This window comes from Lissotriton vulgaris, chromosome 6 (genome assembly GCF_964263255.1).
Source record: "Lissotriton vulgaris chromosome 6, aLisVul1.2, whole genome shotgun sequence".
Lineage (NCBI taxonomy): Eukaryota > Metazoa > Chordata > Amphibia > Caudata > Salamandridae > Lissotriton > Lissotriton vulgaris.
The window spans coordinates 599660661-599676912 of NC_141694.1; the positions used below are offsets into that span (position 1 = coordinate 599660661).

Below are 16252 nucleotides of genomic sequence, written 5' to 3' on the forward strand. Positions count from 1 at the left end.
TGTGGCAGTAGTGACTTGGGCCTATATCATTAACAGTTGCAGTGACAGAGTCGAAGTGTTCATGCATGTGCACATTCTGAGCACACATTTAGAATTTCTCCGAGTTAGAGCAGGATTTTCAGCAAAACGTGAAAACATAGAGAAATGTTTGCCTCTTTCTGTTTTCTGAGCTGTGCTGTCTGAAAACTGCTCGTCGTGGCGCTTGGACGTTAGTTAGCAGGTCGTTCCAAATAATAAACAGTCAACTGACTCGCAAATGAAGGTGAAGTCAAAGGATGTACATGGTAATGGCTTGCAATTACAGAAAATGGAGATTACAGGTTTTTGGAAGTTTGTGTTGTAGAGGGTAACTCCACCTACACCTGAGATGGCATTGTGTTATAAGAATAACTATTTGTGAAAGATTGACACCATCCAAAACAGAATTAGCTAGTTGACTGTCGGAATAGGACAACGTTATTTTTTACAACCGCAATGAATACTGTCGGACTCACCAATTTACGGCTACTTTAACTTTATAGATTGTTGAATGTCTGATGAAGCAGGCATTTTAAGTTAGGTGACTGCTTGCGAGAGCAGCTCCTAGGCGTCCAGTTTGACCTGCTATGACACCAGGCACGCACAGATAACCCGAAACGTGCACAACGTACTTTTACACCAATAGCCGATGGGCCGGGCATGCGCAGTGAGAGTGGATTGACGTCGATCCGTGACGTTGACGTCTTCGGTCCCTTCCTCCCGTTAGCACCGGAGCCGGTGTTCTACTTCCGTGGGGTGGTACAAGCGCTGCCTTACCCCGGTAGCCAGAGGCTCGGGCTCCGGTGCGGGCTGCCAAAGCCCCTGCGGTTCTTCCATGGCCGGGAACTTCTGGCAGAGCTCGCACTAGTGAGTGCAGCGGCGGGCAATGATGTTATGTTCTTCGGAAGGGGGCGGGGCGTTAGTGTGTGTGTTTTAATACTTGTGGATCTTATGCTCCTTTCTGTGGGGTGCGGGTTGTGTGCCCTGTTTAGGGAGTGGGTCTCTTCTCCTTGGGGAGGGATAGTCGATGTATGTGCTCGTTAAGTTATGGGACGTGTGTACTCCTTTGGGGTGAGGTTTAAAAATGCTTTGAAAATGCGTTGTGCTTCTTTGGGGTTATATGCTTTGTTTAGGATGGAAGGTGGGGGAGAGCGCCCAAGTACTCGTACGATGCAGCGGCTGGTCTTGTGTGGGGATTATATTGTGCTTTACAAGGAGTGGGGATTTCGGTTCTTTTTTGGAGGGGCTGCTAAGAGATCCTTCAATAGTAGGTATTTAAAATTTCATTGGGGGATGTTGAGTGGGTTTTGCTTATGCGCGTTATTGAGTTCTTTTTATTTTTGGGGCGCACATTTCAGAGCTTGGTAGTGTAACAAATAATGCGTTCTGTTTGGCGAAAGTTTAGTGGTGTTTTGAGGATTGAGTTCTCTTGTGTGGGATTAATGTTCTCTTAGACCTTATGGTTCTAGGGAATGGAAGGGGAAGGAAGTCTCTTGTGTTTGTACCTATGTTGGAGGAGTTGAGAGTGGATGAGTCGAGTGACCGTTTTGGCCAGATTATTCTGAGTTATGCGGCAAATTTCATTTGTGGTATTAGCACTTGCGATAATTACTGCATGCTCGCAATTTCCCCAGCCAAATTACTTCAGGTACCCAGAAAGGCAAAAGCAGATTCCACATTGTTATATTTTCCCTGATAAACTGAGTAGGAAGATGTATAGATCACATTCAGCAAACAACCCTCAAGGGGTAATGGTATATACCAGGGCTTTAAGTGGGCCGGGTCTCATGGGGTCTGAGCACCGGCAGTTTTTTTCAGGGAGCCTCGAAACGGGTCTCTATCGGGCTCCGTTTTGAGCCCTGACACAGGCAGTCCTTTTTTTTTCCCAGACTGCAGTGACAGCTGTTTGCTGTCACTGCAGTCCGGAAAAGTGCCAGGGCGCAAAACAAAGCCTGATAGAGACCTGTTTCGCGACAGCAGGCACATGGATGTGCTCTGATCACACTGCTCACTTCTCAGTAGTAGAGAAGTTACAGCATGACGTCATGCCAGGTGAGCGTTGTGGGGGAAGGGAAATCCTTTAAGAGTTATTTTCTTTCTGGATTTCCCTTCTCTTTCTGAAACTCTGGAGCAGCAACATTGTGGTAGGGTCACCAAGGATTTAATTGGAAGCTTTGTCAATATTATATACAAGTCATAGTCGCAGCTTATTTATCTTCTGCAAGTAATAACCATTGACAAAGCCAGTATTCATTACTTAACGTAGGTATGAGGTTACTTATATGAAATATCTGGATGCAATGACAGAAACAGCAAAATACAAGTCGGGCAGCACACTATGCTAAGCACAGTGATTTAAAGCCACTCCCCTAATTATACTGACCACGCCCCTTTGAGAGACCCCCCCCAGTTTTTTCATCCCACTTAAAGCCCTGGTATATACTGAGTGTGATAAGTCTTTTTGAGCCACCATGTACATCTTGTGTGCTCTTCCGGAAAACACTGAGTTATTTTACTTTTTAAGGTATTAGTGGTCGCCAGAATCACAGTTAAACAGGATTGCTGTGAAATGACCAAATCAAAGTACATGTTTTGTACAGAACAAAATTCAGTGTAAACTGCATGTAATACTTACATTACGCCATTTAAGCGTCGTTAACCTATACATCTACTTAAGAATTCACCCAGCTGCCAAGTGGCCCCAAGTCGTGACTCCCTAAGTCATTACTGGCTTTATAGACATTGTATCCTGGGATACTTTATTGAGTTTTATAGAAAAACAAAGTACACAAGCAAATGACAACAAAGAATATAACCTAGCTAGGTACAGGTCTCATTGTCCACCAGGTAGGTGATGGTCGGAAAATGTAGAAATTGTGAAAGAGCCTGAACAATGTTTCTAGAATGATTTGCAATAAGCATTGTCCGTACAACTCTTGATTATATGTTAATACAGGTTCAGTACATAGACATATGTAATCAAAAATAAAGATTCTATCTGATGTAAATATTAGGTGCCAAAGCCATTCCTACTGGAATGATGGACTACAGTATTGACGCTAAGAAATAAAGAAAGGATAAGTAATAAGCCATTAAGGACAAGGTAACAAAGCCATCCTTTTTAACTTCGATCTTGTATGTGAATGATAGGTCAGCATTACAGTAGGTAGCTATAAGAATCCAAGGTGTGCGATGAGGATACATTAGTACAAGTAACATCATGAATTCATGGGGTTTCATTTTTTCCAAATATTCATCCAGTTTATTCCAAATACGGGAGTCTACTGATATCCAGGGACAATGTTTTGGCAGGATTTATCATCCCCGCATACCCATTTCCACCATGCCTAACTTTAAGTGTTACTAAAATCCTTCCAGTTACTTAAGATCATTTGGGGCACTAAGGTAAGCATGAGATCTAGTACTAGTGTGTCAAACTTCTCCAATGTGCACCGTCTTTCTTTATAGCATGGCGAATAGGGTATACGTAAAATTCTTTGGCGGTGTTGCATTAAAAAATTCTTCAATAAAGGTGAAAATTCCATTCCAAAATTGGTGTTTACACTGGCACTCAAAGAACGTATGCAATAGGATACCTGAATCTGATTTACGCCTCCAGCAAGTATCGTCTGGTGAAAGATGGAGTTTTTTGAGTCGTTCGGGTGTCTAAAAAGTTCTTAGCAAAAAAAGAAATCTTGCATATGCAAGATTGGATGAAATTATCATGAAAAAAGGAAAAGACCAAGTCCTAAAGCACATGCTCTTTGTGAAGGGTGTTTTATTATGTATAGCCCACTCTTATGACCATTTATCCTGGTTAGTTTTCTTAACCGCATCGCTGCTGCGGTGATTTTTGCGCTGTGCTGCAAATTGCCATTTTGCTGCTGTCATGACGAGCTCAGCTCGTCATCAGCACACGACACCCGTGGGTGATGATGAGCTGAGCACGTCATCAGCATCGAAAGGGTTAAGAGGGGCGTGTGAAGATCTTAATAGGGCATATAGTTTGGAGACGTTGTGTCCTCTCTTTTCAGTTTTGTTTATTAAGTCGACTATAGATGGATCTTTGAGGATAATTTTTAAGGTTGAGATGGACACTTTATTTGAGGAAATTATAGAAATCCGAATTATCCACTCTATAGAGGAGGTTTAAATTCTCAAAAGACCTCCGCTCTTTTTCCGAACCGAAGTCTCTGAGATGTAATAAACCTTTCTTACTCTATTTGTCAACTGATGGGTGGGCCTAGCCTAGTTGTTTCAAATGGATGGTGCCTTGGACTTTGGGTGATTTCCGAAAACCCGGAAGCGACTTTCAAGATAGTTTCTCTGGTGCATGTTATAATATTGTTTTGTACAGTAGGATTGGGTTTATCAGTAGTAAGTACGGATATGAACGACAGGTTATCTATTAGGAGTGTCTTTCAGATGACCCTAGTGGAGAAGAATAATCAACCGGTTGAAACCATTGTGTCCCTGATTAAATATGAACGCTGTCTGAATTTTTTTACAGTCTGCCAAGTTAATCCCTACCACGTCCTTTGGTATCCTCAACATTTTTAGTAAAACTCACGTTTTCTCACTGGACAGAAATTTGATGGGAAGGATGCTTACTAGATAATTGATTTTCGGTGTTAAGATAATTTTAATTGATTTTACTCTGCCCACCACGTCAGGAATATTGTCTTCAGTGTTTCAACCACTTGATTAATCTTTGCGATAATGTCATTGTGAAATACAGATTCAGTTAGGTTATTAATAAATTCTAGGCCTAAGTTTTTAAAAAACCAAAAAAAAAGAAATTGGCAGGCTAGCTCAGTGTTTCCCAATACACCTTTTCCTCCCAAAAATATGTAGAGGGTGATATTTAGATTTATCCCTTTTTTAGGGACCATCCAGCTACTCTAGCGTAATTTGCGATAGCTTCAAGTAGGGCTAGTATAGCAGTCGTAACAAACTCGTCCTTCTCATAGGCTCGTGTTTTGAATCCTGTATCTTTGACTCTTTTGAACCAACAATGTCTCCGATAATATTTATGGAGACCAGTAGGGTGTTGATGGCTAATAAAAACAGAAGGAGAAATAGGACACCCTTGTAGCACCTGATGTAGTGCCCCCAACCTTAATTCTAGCCCTAAGAATAAAACACAGAGGCAATACCCTTTTTTTAGGTCTTGGCTAGTCTGTGCATGCGCTGTCTCGAAGAGACATGTTGTATATGCTTTGTGGGCTTCAACCCGCCCATCAGCTTCCCATTTGCTGGCCCCATCGTCGCTCTCCTTTTTTCTCCCCATTTGTCCATGTATGTAAATGTAAATGTATAGGCATTTATATAGCGCACTACTTACCTGTAGGGTCCCAAGGCGCTTCGACCGCTGCGAAACCCTTCCTGGCTTCCCTGGGAGATGGTCCCTTAATGGGTATCTCCAGGGTGAGACCAGGCATCCCCGGCGGTCTGGTGGGGCCGTTAGTGAAGATGAGGCAAGCTAATGCCCAGAGTTGCCGAGTGTGATCGCTGATCAGAGTGGGCACCGAGGCGAGAGAATTATCGAGTCCGCTGACCCTGGTTCAGAAACCTGCCGCGCCGGGAATCGAACCCTGGTCCCGGGCCGTCCTCTGCTCTCGGGTCTGCCGCCTCTAACCAGTGAGCCACACTACTATGTTATACATGCGTCATATCTCATTCTGTGTTTAGCCCTCTGCGAGAGCATGGACATTTACTGCTATCCATCCACTGCTCGCATTTTAGCAACTGTTTTAGAAACTACGTTTCATTTGATTTTTGGTGCTCGTTTTTTCACTCTCTTAGAGTGCTGTTTCCGCAAACCTTGTTCTTATCTTGACACATTTGCTGTGCGCTCAAAGACCGTGATCAAATGTCAGATGCTGTTTTCCAAGGGTCCATGTTCCGTCCCCCACCCCCGCCGGCTTCCCTGCTTGCCCCCTCCATCCATTATTGTGTGTTTACATTCGTTGTTCAGAAATCTGTGTTTTTGCCATTCGCATTAAAGACATGAATACAGGGCCCAATAGGGACCCATTTTATGTCAGTTTTTAATTGCCATCGGATCTTGGATATGAAAGTACCCAGCCCACTTAAATTCCTGGGAACACGCAACTCCCACGAGTAGCTCAAGCAGACAGCTCAGTGGTAGGCATGTGCAAGAGCCATGCTGGTGTTGCTTTCGGTCCTACTGTACCACTAAGCTTGTGGAAATTTGACCAGCCAATTATGCCCGCCACATTTAGGTGCCAGGAGCAGGTCTTCCTTCTGAAGTACATTTTCTGTGTTTATTTTCACTTGTTACTGACTGCCTGTAAATGTGTTGCAGCGGTGTTAATGGTGTTTTATCAGAAACAATGGACATTGCTCCTAGTCTGTAACAGGTATAGTTTGCATTGCCCCTAGTCTGCAGCAGGACGGCTGCCTTCTTATGCCTTGACCCATTTTTCTCTAGATTCAGCTTTTACTCCAGCATGGACTGGTCGTTCCAGGCTACCGTAATTCTGTCTGGGTCCCCGAAGTTATACCGGGTCAGGACCCAGGTATGTAGGTAGTCTGAAATACTACCTTCTTGGGTTTAAGGGCCAAGTTCCTGTGTCACAAGCTCAGCGGGGCACAGTAGGGGGTTCATCGATCCCTGGCCACCCTCCGAGGAAGCCATTCTAGTCAATCGGGTAGCCCAAAATAGTCCACAGATCTGTGTGTAGATTGTTACAAAAAAACAGTGGTCCTAGACCAATCAATTGGAAATGTATCTATTCAAGGTGATAATCATTGAGCCTATTTACAGCTTGCTACGTGTCAGCTCATAAACGTATATAAATCGTAGAATTCTTTAACAGAAACATGAAGTGCAGCACAACAATGATTATTATTATCATGTATTTATTGAAAAAATTAAGGACTGAGGTTAAACAAACCTCTGAGGGTCAGAAAGGAGAATTAAATTATAGAAACAAGTGTAAAGGAGTGCTCAAAAATAAGGAGGAGTCAAGAGGACTCGAAGTTTGTCAAACAGAAGATGAGCATATATTTACATAAATTTACAAAAATGAATATTAGATATACAGTTCAATGCAACCTGTCCATGTTAGAAAGCAGTCATTTGTAAATAATATATTTTGCTAACAAAAATAAATTGTTCTTGACATAGACAAGGGTAGTGGGAGCAATGGTCTAGGTGCGCGAAGGGGATAGCGTTGACTTTAAGATCCGACTATCGGCCGGAGAGGGAAATTAATGCCTCGGCCATGCGGATCTTCCTCAGGACAGTGGAAGGGGTGAAGTGACCCTTGTAAATTTCCTTCACACTGAATGGGTCTAGAGTTTATGCCAACAGTACCCGAAAGAGTTCTCGTGGGGATTCAAGGTGGTGGTGCTAGTACAATCCAAACATGATGGTATTGTACGGCCCGTAATTCGGGGCCAGCGGTTTACTTCGGCAATCCGACAGTTAATTATCGCATGCTTCTGTCAGACACCCACTACTTTTTGGCTCGCACTTTTAACGTGATGCCACTTGCCTCTTCTGGCTGCTACTCTTCTCATATTCACCACTCTTCCACTTTCTTGCAGGCAATCTGTTCTCTTCTCAGTAATATTAATGAGGTTGCAATTCTGTGAATCTCTGAATGATATTAGTTCTCGCCTGAGATAGTGGTGGTGCTGTCGCTTGTGATGCTGTTTACTTACAGGGAGCTTAGAGACAACCTGAGTACCTATAGAGATACCACATGCTGTTTGTAAGTAGTCATTACCAACTTATCCAGCATTCTTTGGATTGGATACGTCAGTCTCTTCTATGTTCTCAAGGAATGCCACTAAGGTTTTGGGATCAATTAAAATTTGTAGTTTGCCTTTGAATGAGATCACATTCTCAAAGGTCAATTTGCTTTATCATGTAAAACTTTCAGTGCACATCTGTTCATTCTACGTTTAAACATATGAAACTGTGAAGTTCAGCACTTATCAACTGGGACAGAACCAGACTGTTCTGTGTTTTCCTAAGTTCCTAGCTCCTTATCTGTTAACATGTGTGACAGGAATCAAAGGTTATTCATTAATTGATTTTAATACTCTTAGGTTTGCAGCATTGTGAAAACTACAACAAATAATCAAGATCCCTACCAGCAATTTTTTTTCTTGAGTGTAAGACAGAATTGAATGCTTCGGACTGTGTTGTCTATTTGAATAGTTGCATTTGTCCTGTATTCTCTTAAACATTTCCATTGCTTTTCCAGGCTATGCTGGAAATATAGCATTGCAACAGGTTTAGCATAGATAATTGAATTGATTTGTATCCAGTCAAGCAGTTGAAAGGATGGAAAATGTGAATAAACGGATAAAAACTGAATATGAAAGACCCATAACAAGACTCATTGGTTAATAATGTGTAGTTTCGGCACCCACAAGCAACCTTCTAATTTTGCACCTTGAACTAGAGGGCACAGAGTCTGGAGGGAATCTTGGTTTTAGTGATGCTACTTATGGGTGATGTTCACCAAGCCAGCCAGACTTTAACTCACTCCAGGAGAACCCCTAACCGTTTCTTATGACATCAGAAACAACGGAGGTGGGTTCCATTCACATTAAAGCTGCAACACATCCCCTACCTGTATAGGAATGAAAAATCTTAAATACAGAAAAACCCTAAGGCAAAAAGAAAAGTATTTGTTAAGATAAACCTAAAAGCAAGCAATGGCAAATCAGTGCATCTAACCTTTGGTAAGCAGTGCAAACGTTACATTTTTTTAAATGTATATTTTTATTACAAGCATATGCCACAAAACAACCATTAACATGACTATCACAGAATTGTGTTCAAATAAAATAAAAATCACAGATGTTGCATTTTTACCAGTGATTTAAAAAAAAATCCGTTCAGGTGTGCCATGCAGTTTCTTTTTAATGTTGTTTGTGAAGGAGTATGGAATAAATCCCCACATAACCAACAAGCATTTGCAATGCAATAGGTCTCGCATTAGGAAAGTTTGAGTTATTTGTCCTGTACATGTCAAATTTGTTATTTTTGAAAATTGTGAAATTAATAGCTTTGTCATTTACAATGGTAATACTTTTATTTTTTGAAAATGTGACACCTATAGCATTTTTAATGCAACATGTTTTGTGTTTACGTGACTTAGAAGTATTGATTTTACAAATAACAATGTTTTTTATAAAAAAAATTAATACTTAAATAAAAGTTATTGTAATTTATAATGGCAATAGCTTAAACTTTTGTAAATAACTTTTGTGAAGATTATGTTCAGTGTATTTTATCGTGACTAAGACCCCTGCCCACCTAGTGTTTTCAAGCTCACGATGTCGGGATTTGAAGAGGATGTGCTTACCCTCTTTAATAGATCCCTAGAGATAGGAAAGGTCCCAATTTCTTTCAAAGAGGCTCGGTTGATCCCGCTTCTTAAGAAACCTGGGGCCGACGTTAAAAATCTAAACACTATAGGCCCATTTCTCAATTACCTTTTCTAGCCAAAATGATTGAGCAGCACGTTCTGATGCACCTTTCAAAACATCTGGAGACCAACGCTCTGTTGGAGCGAAATCAGGCTGGCTTTCGAAAACATCATGGCACGGAGCTGGTGATGGTCTCCATCCTGGATGAATTAAGATGTAGAGCTGACAAAAAGATCCCGGGGGCCCTGGTGCTCTTAGATCTCTCAGCCGCGTTCGACACGGTGAGTCACAACCTACTGTTGAAACGCATGAGAGATCTGGGCATCGGGGGGACCGCGCTGGGCTGGCTAACCTCATTCCTGCAAGGAAGATCGCAGAGGGTCTAGCTGTTAGATCTGGTCTCTACATCAGCGGCTATAACCTGTGGAGTACCGCAGGGATCTGCCCTTTCACCGCTCCTTTTTAACATATACTTACAGCCACTGATCTCTGCTCTTAATCAGATGGAGTGTCCAATTTACAACTATGCCGACGACACACAGATTATCATACAAATTGAGGATTCACCTGGAGCCCAAGCCAGGTTACATAACATCTTAAAGTTCACGAGTAATTGGATGTCCTCCAACTCCTTGAAGATCAACCCAGAGAAGACCGAAGTGTTGCCCATTACCATCTCGGGCAACCCATGGAACGATCATCTCTGGCCTCAGGAGTTGGGTAGGACCCCGACACCAGCTAGGGTGGTGAAAAGCCTGGGCATCCACATTGATGATGACCTATCTATGAAAAACCAAGTGTTGTCGGTGGTGGGCACATGCGTTGGCCTCCTAAGGCAACTCCGGAAAATCTCTCCAATGCTGTCTTTTTCTACTTTAAGGACGGTGGTGTCCACAATGATTTTAGGACGTTTGGACTATGGGAACGCCCTCTATGTTGGGCTCCCTCAGCAACAACTCTCGAGACTGCAAATAGTGATGAACGATGCAGCTAGACTGATCTTTGGAAAATCCAGAAGCACGCACGCATGCCTCTCCTCTTTTATGCCAATTACATTGGCTCCCCATTAGGCAGAGGATTTTATTCAAAGGTCTGTGCATCGCACATAAAGCTGTCTATGGTAATGCTCCAAGCTACATTAAAGCCAGACTGGTGCAGTATATCTCTAGAAGGACCCGGCGCTCGTCTGAGGACACTCTTCTGGTTAGCCCGCACTACCGCATGACCACCCTCGGTGGACGTGCTTTCTCAACTACCCTACCGGCAGCTTGGAATAAGTTACCTCTAGGCTTACGGAAGGAACCGAATCTACTGCCTTTTAGGCGAATGTTAAAAACGGTGCTCTTTCGAGAAGCGTGGGGTTTGATATAATTTGGTTGCCTGTTTTCTGTAACGATCAGTTTTCGAGTACAAGCGCTTAGTGACCAATCGGTGATAATGCGCTATACAAATGGAATAAATAAATAAAATAAATAAATAAATAAAATATAAGAACAGAAGTGAAATATCCCCAAAAAAATTGTGACGTTTGTAATAAAGCTTGAAACATTGAGAGAACATATTTGAACCAGTTGTTGTTGAATGTTTGCACAGATTGATACTGTGGTGGCGCTGTGTGATGTTCTGGTGGCGACAAGTGATGCTGTGGCGTTCAGTGATACTGTGGTAGCGCATAGTGATATTGTGGTGCCCCTGAGTGATGCTATTGTTGTGCGATAGATAGATAGAGTGAGGGCGATAGATAGATGGAGTGAGGGCGATAGATAGATGGAGTGAGGGCGATAGATAGATGGAGTGAGGGCGATAGATAGATGGAGTGAGGGTGATGGATAGATGGAGTGAGGGTGATGGATAGATGGAGTGAGGGTGATGGATAGATGGAGTGAGGGTGATAGATAGATGGAGTGAGGGCGATAGATAGATGGAGTGCGGGCGATAGATAGATGGAGTGCGGGCGATAGATAGATGGAGTGCGGGCGATAGATAGATGGAGTGCGGGCGATAGATAGATGGAGTGCGGGCGATAGATAGATGGAGTGCGGGCGATAGATAGATGGAGTGCGGGCGATAGATAGATGGAGTGCGGGCGATAGATAGATGGAGTGCGGGCGATAGATAGATGGAGTGCGGGCGATAGATAGATGGAGTGCGTGCGATAGATAGATGGAGTGCGGGCGATAGATAGATGGAGTGCGGGCGATAGATAGATGGAGTGCGTGAGGGCGATAGATAGATGGAGTGCGTGAGGGCGATAGATAGATAGAGGGAGTGAGGGCGATAGATAGATGGAGTGCGTGAGGGCGATAGATAGATGGAGTGCGTGAGGGCGATAGATAGATGGAGTGCGTGAGGGCGATAGATAGATAGAGGGAGTGAGGGCGATAGATAGATAGAGGGAGTGAGGGCGATAGATAGAGGGAGTGAGGGCGATAGATAGAGGGAGTGAGGGCGATAGATAGATAGATGGAGTGAGGGCGATAGATAGATAGATGGAGTGAGGGCGATAGATAGATAGATGGAGTGAGGGCGATAGATAGATAGAGGGAGTGAGGGCGATAGATAGATAGAGGGAGTGAGGGCGATAGATAGAGGGAGTGAGGGCGATAGATAGATAGAGGGAGTGAGGGCGATAGATAGATAGAGGGAGTGAGGGCGATAGATAGATAGATGGAGTGAGGGCGATAGATAGATAGATGGAGTGAGGGCGATAGATAGATAGATGGAGTGAGGGCGATAGATAGATAGATGGAGTGAGGGCGATAGATAGATAGATGGAGTGAGGGCGATAGATAGATAGATGGAGTGAGGGCGATAGATAGATAGATGGAGTGAGGGCGATAGATAGATAGATGGAGTGAGGGCGATAGATAGATAGATGGAGTGAGGGCGATAGATAGATAGATGGAGTGAGGGCGATAGATAGATAGATGGAGTGAGGGCGATAGATAGATAGAGAGATGGAGTGCGGGCGATAGATAGATGGAGTGCGGGCGATAGATAGATGGAGTGCGTGCGATAGATAGATGGAGTGCGGGCGATAGATAGATGGAGTGCGGGCGATAGATAGATGGAGTGCGTGAGGGCGATAGATAGATGGAGTGCGTGAGGGCGATAGATAGATAGAGGGAGTGAGGGCGATAGATAGATGGAGTGCGTGAGGGCGATAGATAGATGGAGTGCGTGAGGGCGATAGATAGATAGATAGATGGAGTGAGGGCGATAGATAGATAGATGGAGTGAGGGCGATAGATAGATAGATGGAGTGAGGGCGATAGATAGATAGATGGAGTGCGGGCGATAGATAGAGAGATGGAGTGCGGGCGATAGAGAGATGGAGTGCGGGCGATAGAGAGATGGAGTGCGGGCGATAGAGAGATGGAGTGCGGGCGATAGAGAGATGGAGTGCGGGCGATAGAGAGATGGAGTGCGGGCGATAGAGAGATGGAGTGCGGGCGATAGAGAGATGGAGTGCGGGCGATAGAGAGATGGAGTGCGGGCGATAGAGAGATGGAGTGCGGGCGATAGAGAGATGGAGTGCGGGCGATAGAGAGATGGAGTGCGGGCGATAGATAGATAGATGGAGTGGGGGCGATAGATAGATAGATGGAGTGGGGCGATAGATAGATAGATGGAGTGGGGGCGATAGATAGATAGATGGAGTGGGGGCGATAGATAGATAGATGGAGTGGGGGCGATAGATAGAGAGATGGAGTGGGGGCGATAGAGAGATGGAGTGAGGGCGATAGAGAGATGGAGTGCGGGCGATAGAGAGATGGAGTGCGGGCGATAGAGAGATGGAGTGCGGGCGATAGAGAGATGGAGTGCGGGCGATAGAGAGATGGAGTGCGGGCGATAGAGAGATGGAGTGCGGGCGATAGAGAGATAGATGGAGTGCGGGCGATGGAGAGATAGATGGAGTGCGGGCGATAGAGAGATAGATGGAGTGCGGGCGATAGAGAGATAGATGGAGTGCGGGCGATAGAGAGATAGATGGAGTGCGGGCGATAGAGAGATAGATGGAGTGCGGGCGATAGAGAGATAGATGGAGTGCGGGCGATAGAGAGATAGATGGAGTGCGGGCGATAGAGAGATAGATGGAGTGCGGGCGATAGAGAGATAGATGGAGTGCGGGCGATAGAGAGATAGATGGAGTGCGGGCGATAGAGAGATAGATGGAGTGCGGGCGATAGAGAGATAGATGGAGTGCGGGCGATAGAGAGATAGATGGAGTGCGGGCGATAGAGAGATAGATGGAGTGCGGGCGATAGAGAGATAGATGGAGTGCGGGCGATAGAGAGATAGATGGAGTGCGGGCGATAGATAGAGAGATAGATGGAGTGAGGGCGATAGATAGAGAGATAGATGGAGTGAGGGCGATAGATAGATAGATAGATGGAGTGAGGGCGATAGATAGATAGATAGATGGAGTGAGGGCGATAGATAGATAGATAGATGGAGTGAGGGCGATAGATAGATAGATAGATGGAGTGAGGGCGATAGATAGATAGATAGATGGAGTGAGGGCGATAGATAGATAGATAGATGGAGTGAGGGCGATAGATAGATAGATAGATGGAGTGAGGGCGATAGATAGATAGATGGAGTGAGGGCGATAGATAGATAGATAGATGGAGTGAGGGCGATAGATAGATAGATAGATGGAGTGAGGGCGATAGATAGATAGATAGATGGAGTGAGGGCGATAGATAGATAGAGAGATGGAGTGCGGGCGATAGATAGATAGAGAGATGGAGTGCGGGCGATAGAGAGATGGAGTGCGGGCGATAGAGAGATGGAGTGCGGGCGATAGAGAGATGGAGTGAGGGCGATAGAGAGATGGAGTGAGGGCGATAGATAGATAGATAGATGGAGTGAGGGCGATAGAGAGATGGAGTGCGGGCGATAGAGAGATGGAGTGCGGGCGATAGATAGATAGATGGAGTGAGGGCGATAGATAGATAGATGGAGTGAGGGCGATAGAGAGATAGATGGAGTGAGGGCGATAGAGAGATGGAGTGCGGGCGATAGAGAGATGGAGTGGGGGCGATAGATAGATAGATGGAGTGGGGGCGATAGATAGATAGATGGAGTGGGGGCGATAGATAGATGTGTGTGCGTGCATGGTTGTATGTGAGTGTGCGGTTGCAGAAGGATGTATGCGGAGTAGAGCAGTAGATCAGCATATTATAAGAGAACAGGGAGTTAAAGAAGGATACGTGTTGAAGAGATCAGCAGTTCAGCACAGGAGCAGAGAAGAGAACAGGGAGTTAGAGAAGTAGGCGGTGGAAGGGAACAGCAGATCAGCACGGGAGAAGAGAACAGGGTTTTGGAGAAGGGGGCGGGGTGGAAGAGGGCAGCAGATCAGGATGGGATAACAGAACAGGGAGTTAAAGAAGCAGGCGGGTGGAAGAGAACAGCAGATTAGCACATGAGAAAATAACAGAGTTAAAGAAGGAGGCGTGGTGTTTGAGAGCAGCAGATCAGCTCAGGTGAAGAGAACATGGAGTTAAATAAGGAAGTGGGTGGAAGAGAGCAGAAGATCAGCACAGGAGAAGAGAACATGGAGTTAAATAAGGAGGTGGGTGGACTTGGAGGGTGGAACGTCTTCTGCATGATTGATTCATTGTTTAGTTTCCTGAATAAGCTCAATTAAGGAATAATGGAGAACTGCTTTTGTGACCTTCTAGTGGCTTACAGTGTGATATTTTGCATCTGGGCCCGGTGGGCCTGTCATTTTCATTGTACAATGATCGCCGACATCGTGAGATGTTTTCATGTTAAGAGATGTATGCTAATGGGGCGAACAAGCAGTACGTTTTCTGTTAGAATATATTTTAAGAACGTTCTTGTCACGTGTTTCCAGAATATTCAGCTTTAAAACAATTTTAAGTATATATTGCAAGAACATTAAAAATATAAGAGTCCATCAGGATAGTTTAGTTCTGATTCGAGAACCAGGGATTCAAAATTAGAAGTAGTCGATTGTACGGTGTAGCAGGTTTTAAGCATTTGTGTACACAGGAAGATGGGTCAAGACGCCTGTAACCGCCCAGCAGCTCAAAGGCAGAGTCTGGGAGTGGCAAAATAAAACCGACAACTGTTTTCTTTTTGTACAATCCTTCACAGCCCTCACAAATTTTTTTTTACGACTGATGATGCACGATAGGTCGTACAGAACCCAGCTGTGGTAGTGCAGAGCATGTGTTTGTGTCTGCACACATCATGGGTGTGTTCATGTGTGTGTATGTATAAAATGGCCTGGGAGGAAGTGTGAGGTGCAACTGTATGGGTGCAAGAGAGGACAGATGGGGTGCTCACTGTGAAATGTGGGCATGCAAGGGCTTAGATGATCGTGTGCCGTAAGGAGGGGGGGCTTGGAGAGCGCAGGTGAGTGACCCCGGGTCCCAGAGAGCATGCACGCAGGACGTGGCTACGTGGGCGAACTGTAGACGTGCAGCCCTCCTCTCGCCTGAGGTGATTGACAGCAGCAGACATGAAATGAGCGCAGGACTCACCCGAGGTGATGCAGAGTACTGATGAGGGAATTAAGTCAAATGAGTGCACAGCGTGGTTACATGTACAGCTGAGGGAATGAAGAGCCAGGCTCGGGTGAGGGGGCAGTTGGGTGAGTGAGAGCGAGGCATGGATGACGGAGCGTCGAGAAGGGAGGGCACGGACCCCATGGCGGAGGCACCCTAGAGAGCAGCAGAGCGCACGCACATCCCGCCTCTGGGTTATGATAAACACAGATGAAGGCAAGGCAAAGAGCATTTCTGAAGTCTGAAGGAACCCGGATAACTGCTGAGGGCACTTGGAGCCC

The 16252-nt window shown here is 44.9% G+C and overlaps 1 protein-coding gene across 1 annotated transcript in view; it reads left to right on the forward strand.

The window, feature by feature from the left end:
• The first annotated feature begins 543 nt into the window (after positions 1-543).
• Positions 544-16252, forward strand: part of CCNC (cyclin C) — a 244464-nt gene continuing 228755 nt past the window's right edge. The window contains exon 1 of the mRNA XM_086926620.1: positions 544-885. Coding sequence (XP_086782746.1) covers positions 854-885 — 32 coding nt within the window. The 5' untranslated portion in view covers positions 544-853. The remainder of the gene's footprint in view (positions 886-16252) is intronic.